General features: G+C 39.2%; 2 protein-coding genes across 2 annotated transcripts in view; both read left to right on the plus strand.

Annotated features, from left to right (window-relative positions):
• The window catches only part of LOC140942654 (uncharacterized), a 69,065-nt gene that overhangs the window by 24,020 nt on the left and 29,677 nt on the right, over window positions 1-15,368 (plus strand). The window contains exons 8-9 of the mRNA XM_073391599.1: window positions 1-198; window positions 620-710. The exon at window positions 1-198 is cut by the window's left edge and continues 69 nt beyond it. Coding sequence (XP_073247700.1) covers window positions 1-198; window positions 620-710 — 289 coding nt within the window. The remainder of the gene's footprint in view (window positions 199-619; window positions 711-15,368) is intronic.
• Window positions 7,855-12,281, plus strand: LOC140942655 (interferon regulatory factor 2-binding protein-like A). Its single transcript, XM_073391600.1, has one exon. It carries the CDS (start codon window positions 8,326-8,328, stop codon window positions 10,138-10,140), a length of 1,815 nt encoding a protein of 604 aa, XP_073247701.1. The 5' UTR covers window positions 7,855-8,325; the 3' UTR covers window positions 10,141-12,281.

Below are 15,368 nucleotides of genomic sequence, written 5' to 3' on the forward strand. Positions count from 1 at the left end.
CACCGCTGCAGACCCCTCTCCCCCGTAAGCAACCACCCATGCCAATGTCCCGTTATGACCTGCCAAGGTCAAGGTCATATAGTCATAGACTTCGGTCTGATGTTTCGCGGAGAAGGGAGAAAAAAGAAAAGGTGTATTTTGATCAACCTGATATTTCCCCTGCAGAGCCAACTTACATCAGGCAATTTACCGATAAAGGTTAGTTTCAGAAATATCAAATTCCAAAAGTGAAATCCAGTTGATAGGAAACAGTGCTGGGTTAAATATGTGCGAAAAAGCTAAGACGAATTGATTTAGTGGTTTATTATACTGGAAAGAAGATGAAAGTAACAGACAGCTGTGCCATTTTACTGCCAGAAAACATGGACGAGTGGCATAAGTAGAATCTTGTCCAACAAAACAGGAAAGTAGTAGCAGTCTACTCTGTACTTGTTACAGCGTGATGTTTCCAGAAAATGTCGTCAAAGCAAAGAAATGTTAGTTAACTGCATATTTACAGGTTTTGGTATAACCAACTGGTTAATTCATTAAGGTTGTTTTCCCACCACGCCACTGCCTTGATACACTTCCCCTCTTGGAAAATGATATTTTGACACAAGAAAATTCATCATTTCTCCAGGGCGTGGTCTAGTGAGAGAACTTGTATCCCAAAATGGCTTTGCTACCCAAGTTGACAAGGCAAGAATAGAACCACAGAGAACATCTCACAGGTAATAGGGGCTGGCCCCACACTATCTGGTTGTGTAATCGTTTGTGGGTGTATGTGATCTGTCGGTGTATGTATTAGGCTCGATTACCAGCAGCTGTTCGGGAAATGAGCCCAAGGTCCTCCCCTGAACACAGGGGAGGAACGAGAGAGCCGCAGAAAACGAGCCTAGGTATGTATTGGATTTACCGTTTGTTCCATTTGTAGCCATATATCGCTAATTACAAAATAACTAAGATAGTACGTGCGTTCTGATTGGTAAAAAACGTATGGTTTAGTGTGCCGGTAAACTCATAGTTTTACTTAAAGTTATTTTATAAATATTAATATAAAATAATAGACCACACTTTCTATGGGACTTGGGATGTTGGGAGAACACTTGAAAAGGTTGTAAATCACTGGCCTTCGGCTCGTGATTTACAAGCTTTTCTCGTGTTCTCCCCACATCCCGCGTGGGTTATCACTCCGGTAAACCCATAGAAAGTGTGGTCTATTGCTTAAATATTTACATGGAGCAATGTTAAATGAACTAACCTTCCGTAAATTGTCGTCCTATGCCTCTGAAGTGATATTTTAAACCGCGAACTCAAAATCCTTAGAAATGGCTCAAAACAAACGGTTACTCATACAGATTGTGTGGATCCGCGGCCTGTGTGACAAGTATGACGACCATCTCTCCTCTTGGCAATGTCTTATCTTGTTGTTCGTAATCGTTTTCCTGGATTATCTTTTCTCTCCAAGGCAACAGCCACCGCTGTCAACCAAAGTGGCCATTGAAGGGAGTTCTGTTTTTCTTTTGTTGACTCTCCCTCGCCAGCGATAAAACGAAAACTTCAGGCAGCTTGTGAACCTTCTCTCTCTTTTTCATATGCACCAATGAGGTTTTATAAGTAGGGAATGTTGAAAGGCAGGCCACATGGTGTTTAGAGAGAGCAATTTTATTTTAAAGTTCAACAAACGCACATTTAACAACAAAATAGGAAGATCATCCTAGTAGGCCTCTGCAATGGCAGAGTAGTAATGTATTTCGTCCCTTTGAGGAAGGAAATATGAAATCAGCGAAAGTATAATACGTTCACGTTACGCCTAATTTATTGATACTGTCAGTAACTAGTCTGTGATTTCGGTCAATTAGTCCGCACGATGTTTCTTGGGCATTGAACTTGTGCTATTTATTTTGATGAACAGGATACGAGAAACCTCTTACATTTACCTTTTTTTTGCTGTTTTCTACCATGCGACCAGAGGCCCTTCTTATCTAGGAGGGTAGAAGGGCCTCTACTCGCAGGGTATTCCTCGGTTCCAGTCCACCTCAGCCGTCCCGCCTGGTGCGCCCTATGCAAAACAAAGAAAAATTAAAAAACTCGTTTAGGTTTGGACTGATTTATTTCTCATATGTCAAGGTGAAGATCGCTTGTATCGCTGTTTGTGTCCTTTGTGCCGATGAGCAGGGCGTTGTTTTTTTTTCCGAATGTCTTTCAACGCTTTCCTCGACTAGAATTACACGCTGCAGGTTATTTCAGTGCTACTTGCTTTTTACAGTTGTATTTTTTGAAAGAATATTTTGTAAAAGTTTAGTTCCGTCTGTGATTTGTTAACCGAATTGACGAGATGTTATATGTCAAAGTCCGTGGAGATCAAATGTGATAACCGTATTAAGGGGTTTTTTCCTCGTTTCGGACGGTAGTTTCGAAAACGAAGCACTCGAAAACGAAGACCGAAGCACGAAGCACCCAAAACTCGAAAACGAAGCACCCAAGTTCGAAAACGAAGCACCCAAAACTCGAAAACGAAGCACCCAAATCTCGAAAACGAAGCACCCAAAACTCGAAAACGAAGCACCTAAATCTCGAAAACGAAGCACCCAAAACTCGAAAACGAAGTACCCAAGATCGAAAACGAAGCACCCTATCTCGAAAACGAAGCACCCAAAAAACTCGACACCGGTCTGTCCTTTATAAACACGAGACCAATGTAAATACAGCAGAAATCAAGCGCGATAACGAGTATTCGATAACGACTCCAATGCAGTTCAAATCTACTCAAGTTGTAAATGCATTTCCGCCGCTGCGTGGGAGGCCCCATTGGGAGGCTATGTTTTGGACGTGATCAGAAAACCGAGAACGCGCAAACTATTTCTAGAATGTTACTGTATTGCCAGTAAAAGCCAATCAGGCGTTAGTCTCCTACACACAGCCGTTCTTTGTCTAGTCACGGCTGCGTGGGGGACTAATCAGATGTGAGAAAATCGCAAACACTAACGGAAATTGATTTTGTTGTAGTTGAAATTTTGTATGAATAATAATAATACGCGCGAGCCTCACACTCCGTTTTCAGCCTCGTTTCAGACCTTTTGTGTTACTGCTCACGCGTACTTGAATAAGCCAAAATCTGCTGACGGACAGTTTTGAAGTCTACATAAACATGCATGTGTACCGAAAAAACGCATATTAAGGTAAGATGTATCAAGTATAGCGAGACCAATAATAAAAGTAATACATTATATCCCATCTAGAAACGTTCAGTTAAACAGTTGGCAGGCTCTTATAAAACCTTGGGATGGATTTTGTGGACCTTTGGAGGTGCGGACGCATCCGCTGCCTCCACCTGATTCGCATTGCGTCATGCAAGACGTACAGCCTACAGTGGTTTCGAGTTTTGGGTGCTTCGTTTTCGAGTTTTGGGTGCTTCGTTTTCGAGTTTTGGGTGCTTCGTTTTCGAACTTGGGTGCTTCGTTTTCGAGTTTTGGGTGCTTCGTTTTCGAACTTTGGGTGCTTCGTTTTCGAGTTTTGGGTGCTTCGTTTTCGAGTTTTGGGTGCTTCGTTTTCGAGTTTTGGGTGCTTCGTGCTTCGGTCTTCGTTTTCGAGTGCTTCGTTTTCGAAACTACCCGTTTCGGACACCGTTGTTGAACTGTGATGTTAGTCCAGTGTTGCGGTAAAAGCTTTTTACGTGTAATTGTTCCTTTTTTTTGAGATATTTTTTTTTGGCCACCTCTTGAAACAAACTCAAGCCTTGGTTCTTGTTCGGAGAAGGGTTTTTCTTTCGTTGATAAACACGTTGATAAACAATTCACGCAGATGGCCCGAAAGCCAGATGTCTTTAATTCTTGACAGAATTGGGAGTCGTTCCAGATGACATCATATAAATTGGATTAGTTTCAGATTTGACCATGACTTGGGCTGCAACTTAGCCAAGTTGCTATGGTATTTACGCAATCTTTGTTGCTTGTCAGTCTTGTCAGTCTTATGAGGTTTTGACCCCCAGTAGAACAGGAAAGGATTTCGTCATCTGATCTGATATTCAATCAGTTGGACCTCTGAAACTAATAATATTACGGCTTTCTTGGTGAAAATCAGGGTGAACATTTATCTTAAAATTACCATCTTCTCGCAAGATCTTCAGCTTCCTCGTTCTTCCCAGAAAAATTCTCTATGAAACGAAAATTCGAAGGTTAATTGTAGAATTGTGTTTGAACTAGTTTTCACCGCACCCATGACAGAGCATTCATTCCTCAAATGTCTGAATCACTGCGCATGCGCCTTTTTGGCAGGTCAGTTTTAGGAGTTGACTAAATCATTTTTTGTGCAAGAAGTCATGAGCATGAGTTGCACTGTGGACGTCTCAGCTCTTCTTACGGATATAATTTTTTTTTGCAAATATTTGATCTCTTTTCACGCGGATATAAGTGTGGTTTAGAAAAGGTTGTGTTGATTTTTTAAAAAAATACATTGCAGGTACTGAAATATCGTTGCGGAATTCTTATAACCCCGCTCGCTGGTTCAAACAAATCAAGACGATTGTCTCTTTCGATGTAACAGCACGATTTAATCCGATCCAACAGTCTACTGCGATGTACAGTTCTCACATATTCAACGGTTGTAACACAACGATCAACGATCAGCGATCAACTAACACATTCTAAGTATACAGAGGTTTTTTCTACTATCCTTGCGCAAGGCAGTATTTTTACATTAATCACATGTTCAATAAAAGTTCCCATTGTAATGTATCTAAATTAAGTGACTATTACAAAATCTCACGTTCTTTCACCTTATTTAGCCTAAATGTTACGTAAATGTTTTATACTCGGACTTTGTCTACATTATTTTGAAATCTAATGTCACGACATATAACTTCTTTGCGCTACAGATGTCAATTTCTAATTAATATTTCACGAAATAATCAAGTTAAGCCTGGTTTTCATTAGTCGGGAAAATCCCAGACGATAGGGGATTTTGCTGTTTCCCGACGCGTCCCAGATTTCTGCAATGATCGGTATCATTCCCGACAAATGAAAACTCAAATTTGTACTGTCGGGGACGACGGCGTTGGATTTCGCTTCTTATCAACCCTCAAAATTAATGGACTCCAGTCTCCTTATCATGCATTTGTGTACAAATTTCAATTTTTGGCGCATTTTCCATTTCCCGCCAAATTCAATATCGGGAGAATCTGGGCGATTATCCGATATATCGGCAAAATCTGGGACGGTCGGCAAAAAGTAAAATCCCTGATCGTCTGGGATTTTCCCGACATGAAAAAATTAAGCATCACCTATTTCTTTCCCGACAAATATTTCTTAGTCTCCCAATCTCTCACATCGTAAGTTTAGAGTGATCCCGGGAGAGTGATGCTGTATTGCCGAATCCAGACCTTGAGATAAGGGGGGCCGGTCATCCAGATCCTTAGAAAGGGGGGGGGGCGGTCTCCCAAAAAAATGTTTTTCGGCCCTTCGGGCCTCAGTTTGGTCTAAAAATAGGGGGGGGGGCGGACCCCCCCGGGCCCCTCCCCTGGATCCGCCACTGTGCTGTATATTGAATGTCTTTCTTTCATGGAAATGCCGGACACATAAATTACATTTTATCATCGTGAAAGAATTCCAAAACTCAGGGCAAAGAATAAATTTTTCATGCAACCCGGGCACTTACAGGTCCTTTTGCCGTCCAACTTTTCGTCCCCGTTATTCATCAGTACGCTTATAGTTAGAAACTTTTGAAAAGACTGCGGTAAAACCAGTAGATGCTGCTACTTATGACTGTTGCTAGCCGAGTTATCTTGCAAGTGAGTCTATAAGATGCTGGGCCCTGAATTTAAACAAGCGTGCTTGTACTTTTACTGGCATTGAGTATAAAAGCTAATCGTAAAACTCTGAATACTTTGTGAGTAAAATAACTTGATAAGCCAGACGGAATAGTACTCAATCTATGTAAAACTTGTGCTAAGGTGAAGGCTGTGCAAGTCCCAGTACCCCCATGTTTGATATTTAGAACAGAATCACAAACACTGATGCCAACCCAAAACTCATGGCAAATAATAAATTTTTCAGTCGAATATTTCTTTTCGGCAACAACAACACTTTATTTCACCCCATAATATACAAGAAATAAAAATTTATAACAATAGTTAAATTCTTCCAATGATAATGTCTCCGCCATGACAGAAGAAAACATTTTCATCAATGCAGTTTACCATGTTATTTGATATATGTCAATGGAGCTTGAAGGATCTTGTCTCTCTGCCTTGTGTCAGCATATTTTAAATGAAAAGAATGTTCAATGAAGTTCCTTGTGTGCTGTATGCCATTGGGTGTCGTCAATGAGAGTGTCATTCAGAATTGTGTTTACTTAAAAGTACACAGCGGTTCAGAATGTCAAGCTAGAAAGATGGTATTAAAGGAGTAAAACATTTCTAAAATTGTTACTTTTGCGCGTGACTGTAGTGACCCGCACACGTAAAAAGTTTCCTGTTGAATTTTTCAGGTGTGTCTGCGCCCTCAGAACTTTCACCGTCAACAAAACACAAAATATGATATGCAAAGTGGTATAGAAAATTTCTTCGCATTAACATTAAGGTTACTTTGAACACAAACACAATTATATAAGTATCTTTCCGGATATAGCTGATTGCTTTAAGAAAAAAAGTAGCAGACAATCGATCAATCTATTACTACATCCACCAAGCGCCAAACATCATAAATCATGTTGCATGACGTGGCGTGTCTTAGCTCTCTGTGATCTGCGCGTGTCCGGCTTGCTCTACAATATCAAGACAGATCGATTCTGCACAACAGGCAACGTTTATGGTACTACATGTAGTTTATTTGTTGGGGAAATCTAATACAGGAACACAATTTTCAACGGACGGAAGATTATACGAGACTCCGTGTTATTGTTCTTTCGTTGAGTTTCGCCTGTCATGAATTTGATCCGAATATAAGATTAACACATGACTTGTAACAAATGACATTGGGCAATATCTGTTACGGGATCAAGTGGCAGCCAAATTTCGGGTTTCAACCTGTCAAGAATTTGATCCGAACTTGCAGTTTTAAATTTCCCAAAAAGAAAATGTAAACACCCCAGGAATGGTTTAAATTTTTGACCTGTGACAATATTGAGCAATGTCTGCTTTCCGCGGATCAAATGACGCCTTCAAGACAAAAGCGCTATTCAGCACAAACCTGAGTTGTTTAAAATGCAATTTATTGTATCCGGTGCCCGCGCAGTCAAGCATTTTGCATAATCTAATATTCTCTTTCCCGGAAAGAACGTTTATGTAAACTCAGCCAAAACGTCGCTATTGTTTTTTAACAACGGAAACCAATGACTCTCTGCCTCGGGTTGGTTACCAGGGATTATTAATGACGTCATTTGCCTAATTTTATACATTATTTACGTGCTTAAGGTTCTTTGTTTCGGGAATGAACAGGATTTGAAGCAATTATAGCAAACGCACTTTGTTTCATTCCGACGTTGTGTTGATCGATGTCTATGAGTATTATTTCACATATTTTATTCATTTTTAGTGAATGGTTTTGAAAGCTTAAGTTTGTTATACTTTAATTTCTCCCCTTGCCATGCAGCGATATTTTTGTATCCGAAAGATCTGTGCACCACGTGATTATGCTAAGAGGCCAAGTTAAAACTACGCAGGTTGTTTTTCGTTGGGCGGTGGCATTTTAGAAAAACCACCAAAGTTCTCTGGCGAAAATTTCTCCCTCTCCTTCCACCTCGTAAAAGTTCCATTGCGGTGAATAATTCAGTCCTGTTATCGTATTTATCCACCCCAAATTCGCCCCGCCTTGTGTTTGTGCACTTCATGATTTGGCGACAGGTGTGACGTCACAGGAAGTGTGTGTGAGTTCACTGATTGTTTTGACGCATTGGCTCGGATCAACGCGGTTCGGTCACCGATATGATAATTCAGAACGAACCTAAATTTAGAGTGTTTGAGAGCTCATACGGTGATCGAGTTTCGCGTCACATATTTATTTGATGGCAATTGTTTTAACTCGCTCTTCGAAGATTAAAAGTTCTGGTTTCTTCTGCTTGCGTTCTGGTGACACGCTTTCTCGATTTCCTGGCGATCAAGAAATTTGTCCAATTTTATGATCACACGTGCCTCCGATAACGTAACTGCCACATCGATAGCTTGCTATATAGGAGAACAAGATTTGCTGAATTTTTCGCTATGAAGAAGGACCTGGAAGTGTTAAATCTATGCTCATCATAACCTAGACGCGGGCGGCCATAATTTCTTTGAACTGCAATCGCTTTGTGAGGAAAACTTCGGCAAATTATATGAGTTTAATACTGGTGAACTGAGCCGAGCATTAGAACATGTCGGCTAGTCGCTTTCATCGTCAGCATTGTTATTTATGCGATCTTCCTCATTCTCCGTGGGCAATTTTACACGATTTTTCGGAACCGGTTTGCCGAGGTTGTTGCAACTATGAAGGAGCTGACCGAATTGAAGATGTAATACATTATTCTAGAATTTTGAGGCGAACATGGGAAAACAACGAAGCGAACAGGGGTCGAGGCGTAAAAACAGAAAGGCTTAATTCAGCAGGTTCGTCTGTTTCTTCGACTCCAAGTCCGCCACCAGCTAACGGTACTAACTACACGTCACAATTTTCAGAGCAAAGAAAATCAACTGGAAAAGTTCATAACAGTCACAGAATTGGCGAAGAAAGTATAGAAAATTCGCTAGGGCATGGCACTGCCGAAGCGGCAAACGGACCGGGCGCTAAAGGATCTCGCCCTCCAGGAAATATTGGTTCTCGCGAGGTGGAGAGACGTGGATCAAATTTTAACATGGAGGATGTTAGGCATGCAGCAATGGCAAACGGAAATTCCTTGCAAAGACATCACCCGCCCTTGACCCCAAATGGACCTCAACAAAACTTTGTTGTCGATGGTCCAAGGCCAGAACTAATTCGAGAAACTCTGACAACATTGAACCGGTCTTGTCCTTTTGATATCAGATTCAAGAAGGATTACGCGTTGGTCGGTCGCGTATTTGCTTTCGACGTCACTTGCAAGCCAGGCATTGATTACGAGCTTAAAATTTTCATCGAATATCCTCGTGGTTCCGGTTGTGTTTTTCAAAGCGCATCTGGAGTTGCTAAACAGATGTATACAGAGTCTTTAAAGGAAATGGCAAAGCCCCTTTCTTCTGGGTTCAAATATTTGGAGTACGAAAAAGACCGTGCCAGTGCAGATTGGCGTTTACTGGGGGATTTTCTCCCTGAGCCTGTCCGTTTGTTCAAGGAAGCTATAAATCCTGAGTTTCTTGCCAAACCTCAACTAGATCCTGAATTTCCAGTTCTACCCCATGTAAACCTCAGCTTCAACCGATCAGGTCCAGCTTACAGTCGAAAGCGAAAAGGTGCAATTGATTTAGAGGAATTTGAAGTAGCAGCTGGAAAGCGAATGGGACCCATTCATGGTCACATGACTCGTGATGACACAGTACATGGAATGTGGATGGCAAACCAATCAGGAGAAGCTGTCAAGTTGCAGGCTCATGTACCAGGAACTCCCATTCCCCCAGGAACACCTGTAACCTCTATCCCATCTGCATCTGTTCCACCAATGGTTGCACTACCTGTCTCCAAAGCAAGCTTGGCAGTCTCAGAGCAACATGCCCGTGGTCAAGTAAAATCTCCAATGGCTACCATGGTGAATCGTTTTGAGCTGCCTCCAAGTTCTGTTCTTCGTGAAGACTCAAGGAATGGCCCCAATAATTTGGTTCCTGTGTCACCTAACCCTGAGAGACTTTCACCACGCCAGCGTCAGTCACCAAGGCCCTTACCAGTTGGTGGTAAACCTGAATCTCAAGGGGAAGGAGAAGCAAAAGGACGAGGCCCTTCATCTGTGAATATATTGACCTGCAGCCTTTGTCACGACAAGCTTGAAGACACACATTTTGTGCAGTGTCCATCAGTTTCTCACCATAAGTTCTGTTTCCCTTGTTCACGTGAGAGTATCAAGAAGCAGGGAGCTGGTTCAGAAGTGTTCTGCCCAAGTGGTGAAAGGTGTCCATTGCAAGGCAGTGATTTGCCTTGGGCGTTTATGCAGGGAGAAATTGCAACAATTTTAGGAACTGCTGGGGAAGCGTATAATAATGTGAAAAAGGAAAAAGATGGTTGATGTTTTCTATCTTCGTTCTTAACAAGTATAGTATTAAATGTATGCAGTACCCCTTTTGCCCTTCATTGTTTGGAGATAACTTTTAATTAGCATGAAAACATTGGTCATTAAAATTACTGTATCAACAGTTTAGTTGAAGATGCAATCATTTTAAATTGTGGTTCAATCATTGAGGATTTTTTTATCAAGTAGAATATTCATTAAGGCGAATTTGTTAAGTGTTTTGTCAAAACCAACATTCTTCAGTGTGAATGAAGATTCATCATCCTTGGGTTGATGAATTGATTGAGTGTCAGTAACAGTTGTTTTGTATGCAATTTTTTGCCAATTTTCCACTGTATTCGAAGGTACACGTTAAACTGCAAACAAAGTATTTTGGATTAAAATCAGGGGTCAAAGTTTAATTTGAGTTTGGGAGCACTTGTGTTACCAGATGTAAATTTTTAGGCGCACAGCTGAAAATTTTAGGAGCATAGCTTATAATGTTGGGAGCATCTATTTCGAAAGAAAAAGTAAAAAGCTTAACAGTGCCGCATTTATTTGTCACCTTCAGTTTGTTACTTTTACTTCAGTCCTGTGATTGATAAAACACAGCCGATTTGCTACACAGTAATACCGTTGTGATATTTAATACTAATTTCTCTTTTTGACAGTACAGTTGTGACTAAAGAAAACTTACACTTGAAAAACAGTTCAAAACTGACAACAATGAGTGTGTCAAATGAGAATGAAAATTAATCTTTAATGAATTTGTTAAATGCGCAATGACTTACATGTAACTGGAATACGACTTAAAAACTTTCTTACCTGGAAAAAAAGGTTCTTAATCCGCACTGTTTTTGTTTTGATTGACGTTAAAACTGAACGTTCGACGTGATCGTCCATTGCACAAAAAGTGCGTGTTTGGTTCGTAGCATATATTTGCATGTATCAGCGGTGTTTATTACAAAACAGAAGAGTCTGGGATGGAGTGAAACATCGAAACAAAAAAAACATTCAAGTTCGTAGAATCGATTGGAAGAAAAGACCAATTAAACATACACCGTCTTTCTAGTTTGAGTTCGTAAGTATAGTCGGAAGTAAGTCAGTCGCACTGTGCTTTGGGTTTTACAACGCACAGGTGCAATAACACATGAATTTTTAGGCGCACAACCAAAAATACAGTCGCACATACTACCAGTTAGTCGCTAACTTTGAGCCCTGAAAATGCGTGGAAGAAGTGGCCAACTTTGTGCATGCATCATGATTGTCAGCCAGCTTGTCTAAATTAAAATACCACTGTTGTGGCACAAACCACGGGTAACATGTACCATGCAATGAAGATACCAAAGAGAATGGAAAACTAAATGAACTCATAACAGTGAGTCCCAGTTGTTAGGTCGAGCAAACCTACACACCAGATGCTACAAAATGTATATTTATTCTCTCAAGCTAATGTCATTTTGATTTGCATTATTGAATGTTTGTCTTTATGTAAAATGTTTGGTTCTTGTATCCAAATACTATTCTTTGTTAGTTTATTTGTTGCAGTGTTTACACAATTTTAATTTGAATGACTTGTTTTGGTGCTAATGAAAGTTTTGAAGGGCAAAAGGTGCTTAACGCACATACTTTGTGACTATCATTTTGCTGCTGCCGTGATGAAATTTTCTTTGGTTGATTTTTCAAACACCTTTGAGTTTTTCTTAAAAAGTGTAGCAATTTAGGTGAAAGAAATGGTTGTAATTGAATTTAACTTATTACTCTTATGAGTTGTGATTATAATTCTATTTTTTTTTCTTTACTGGTATTACAATTTGCTGAATTTTTGTAAAATTTATCTTCTTTACTTGTGGAGTAATTTCTTGCTTCCATTGGTCAATTCTAGGAATTGTCAATTTCTGGAGATTTTGTATTGTCACAGATTTTATCTTTAGAAATGAAGAAGCTTGTATTTGACATTACATGTAGATTTAAGAGTTAAAATTAGCAATTTGGAGTACTAACTGCTATTTATTCAAAATTGCAGCAAGATTTGATTATTCCTTTTGTTTAATACTTCAATTTGTAGGCCTTCTGTGAATACATATATTGTGACTTGTACATGCAGATGTTTAAATGTGTGATTTATTGTGATAAACAATTTAATGTCAATCTCAGAATTGCAGCGTGCAAAGAAAGTAGTGTCATATAACCCAGGGCTAGTGGATTTTGCTGTCAGTCTGGTGAATTCTGTTCTTAACTTGCCCATCAGGGAAGTAAGGATTTTTTTTACGGTAGAACTGTAGTCAATCCTGCACATTTAATTTTTTTTCTGGCTAGCTGAAATGACTTTTGGATGAGTACATGCTTGCTACAGCTTGCCTAAATGAATTGTAAAACTGAATTTTTTGCACCCCACCGTTGACTTAATAAACTCAGTCTTGTAGGATGTAATCAGTGCTGCATATTAGTGCAGGGCTGCTTAATGTTTTGTTTTCGAGAAGATAGCTTTTTCCTTGAATTTTACACTTGTAAGTGGGACAGTGTTAAGGTACTTTCTCTTACAGGGTTTGAAATTAATTTTTTGGCCAACCAATTATACAGTTCAGTATCCAATAATGTGTGCTTAAATAGTGCTGATAAATGTGGCAAATGTATGAATCGACTCGTTTCAATTTCATGATGATTAGTAAAAAAGAAATATTGATGATTTAATAATGCTCTTTTACATTTTCCTTTCAACTTACATTATGCATGGGTGGAGAATTCATGATCAACACCACTGCAAAACGTTGTTTGTTTAGATTCATCGTACTGCAGGTTGTTGAATACCTTTTTCAATTTTTTGTTGAAAGCTCTTTCCTTCTTCTTCACACCCGCTCCGGGAGCCTTGCATAGTGTTTGAAACGGTACTTCTTCTTTGTTGTTTTGCTTGATATTCCATTTCCTCTTCACAAATTTCAGACCGTGACCTTTTTCTGAAAAAGCTATCCAAGAATCCCTGCATCTGATCAGTATAATAAATGGTTGGACATTAAGGAGCCGGTCAAAAAGAAAAATGAAACAAACACTGAAACGAGCAAGATGGCAGAGATATAATTTTTAAAGGCTGTTTCCAGATCTTCCCATCCAACAAAGCCTAGTTACCTTAAGTTATGTGAAATGTGCAGTGTTTGTGTTGTTTGATTATGTTGTAAGCATATCTTTTAGAAAAATAAATTGTTTGGGAAACACAATCTTGTGCAGAAAGGAAACACATGTAAGGACATTTTCTATGACAGAAATTTTTACTAACCGTGACAGGTTACTAAGGCTCATTTTTAGTAACCAAGGGTTGGAAACTACTAAACGGTTTGTTAACGGGTTACTGTTAATTTCGAGCCCAGGCTTACGATTCTCACACAGCTCATCTGCTTCTAATCTATTACAGACTAATGGTAACTTTAATTTTTTATCAGACTTTATTAAAAAATGAGAATATCATTAAGGTAGAATCTGTAAAAAATAACTATTTCAAAAATATATTACGATATTTTATGTGCATCTTTTATCTTTAATATAATTTCAGTTATTTTTTGTACTGGAAAGTGGATGTTTTGATGAAAAATTTCGAGGTTAATGAACAAACTTATTATTGACATTAAGAATTTCAGCTAGTTAAAGCTTCTATTGCTTTGATCTTTATGTTACTTTTTTTTCCTGGCTTTGTCTACCACGAACTTTTGCTCAGAAGTGTGTGAATTTGTGTTTCAGGTACCTAAAATCTCATAACCTTTATGGTCACATAAAAATCATATTGCTTAGCATCAGTTATTGCATTATAAATGTAAGCTTTGTTAGGCCGACCATACATAACAGCCTGCACACCTCTATTTGGTTTACTTTGATCTGACAGAGTGGTAAGATAGTTGGTACCAAGAACTGTTGTTGCAAGTGCTTGTGTTGCTTTGTTCTACGTAGATACATACATACCTACATACCTACATACATACATACATACATGACCTTTATTAAAGTGTCTAATCATTCTAGTGCCTATTGGCACTAATTGGGGACACCTTTAAAACTAAATTACATCATTAACCCATTCGCTCCTAGAGATTTTGCCGAAAAACGTGTTTTGAAGCTAGTCAAGTGGTTTTCTGGTCACTGGCATGTCGCGCTATAAAGAGCTAAAACTTACCACAAAACCGGTTTACAGGTCATACACTTCGCGGCCTTCTGATCCAGATGCAAAATATCAGCTTGCGAAGTTCGCGTATGCGCAGAAAGCAAAATTTCGAGATAGTTTACTTTTCGCTTTCTCTCCTCCCTTGTTTTTTCGCTTTTCTTGCCTGATTTTTTTTTTCTCTTGCTGGGCATTTAGTAGGCTTCATTTTGGTGGGAAGAGTTTTTAGGAAAGCTTTTAGGATCTTAGGATTAGGTGAAAGGAAAGGTAGGTGGGCAATGCAACAAGATTTTCATGCAGATTTTCAGGTCAATGTCACATGGTTTTTCGCTTCTTTCTCCGGTGTCCTTGACTGAATTGTGCTCATTCTGGTATGGTTTGCAAGATCTCTTCACTCTGCACAAGTTAGCGAAGAAAGTTGTCCTTGACCGTCAAAACTGATGACGTCACAAAGGGTAGAAAGGACCTGGATCCGCATGGGCGGTGACGGGCGGTTCAGGGGCGAATGGGTTAAAAGAAACTATTTAAATACTGTAAAACATATAAAAAAGCCGGAAATTAACGCTATTAAGCTAAGTACTCTTTTACACTTAAAACTAAGTTCTAAATTTACTCTTTAACACTTTGAAGCTAACTAAATGCATATATGAGCTCGGACGCTTAAATGAACAATTAAATACGCGTACGTCCAGTTAACCTAAGCATAAGCGGCATTCACTCCCACCTCCTTCAAGAAATGATGTTACATCCTTCTTATGTATCATTGTCCTGAAAGTTGCCAAAGTTCCAATATTTCTCTCCTCCCTGCTTAATTTTGACCACAATAATATTGTGGTCTGAGAAATCTGAGAGAATGTCTTCCATAAGTAACAGTTTTAAGCCGAGGTAAGACAAAATCTGCATTTCTTAGATTATATCTCTTACTATTAGTATTCTCCTTGTTGATATAAAAAATATCCGCAATTTGGTTCGTTGTTAATTTGTTTTTTACTTTTAAACATCAAAATGAGTATATCCTGCAACCTCCTATTTTGTAAAGTAGTTAGTTAACTTAGCTCTTTTCAGCAAGATGTCATAACTTTTGGTAGTAGTATTATAC

The sequence above is a fragment of the Porites lutea genome, chromosome 7, assembly GCF_958299795.1.
Source record: "Porites lutea chromosome 7, jaPorLute2.1, whole genome shotgun sequence".
Taxonomy (NCBI): Eukaryota; Metazoa; Cnidaria; class Anthozoa; order Scleractinia; family Poritidae; genus Porites; species Porites lutea.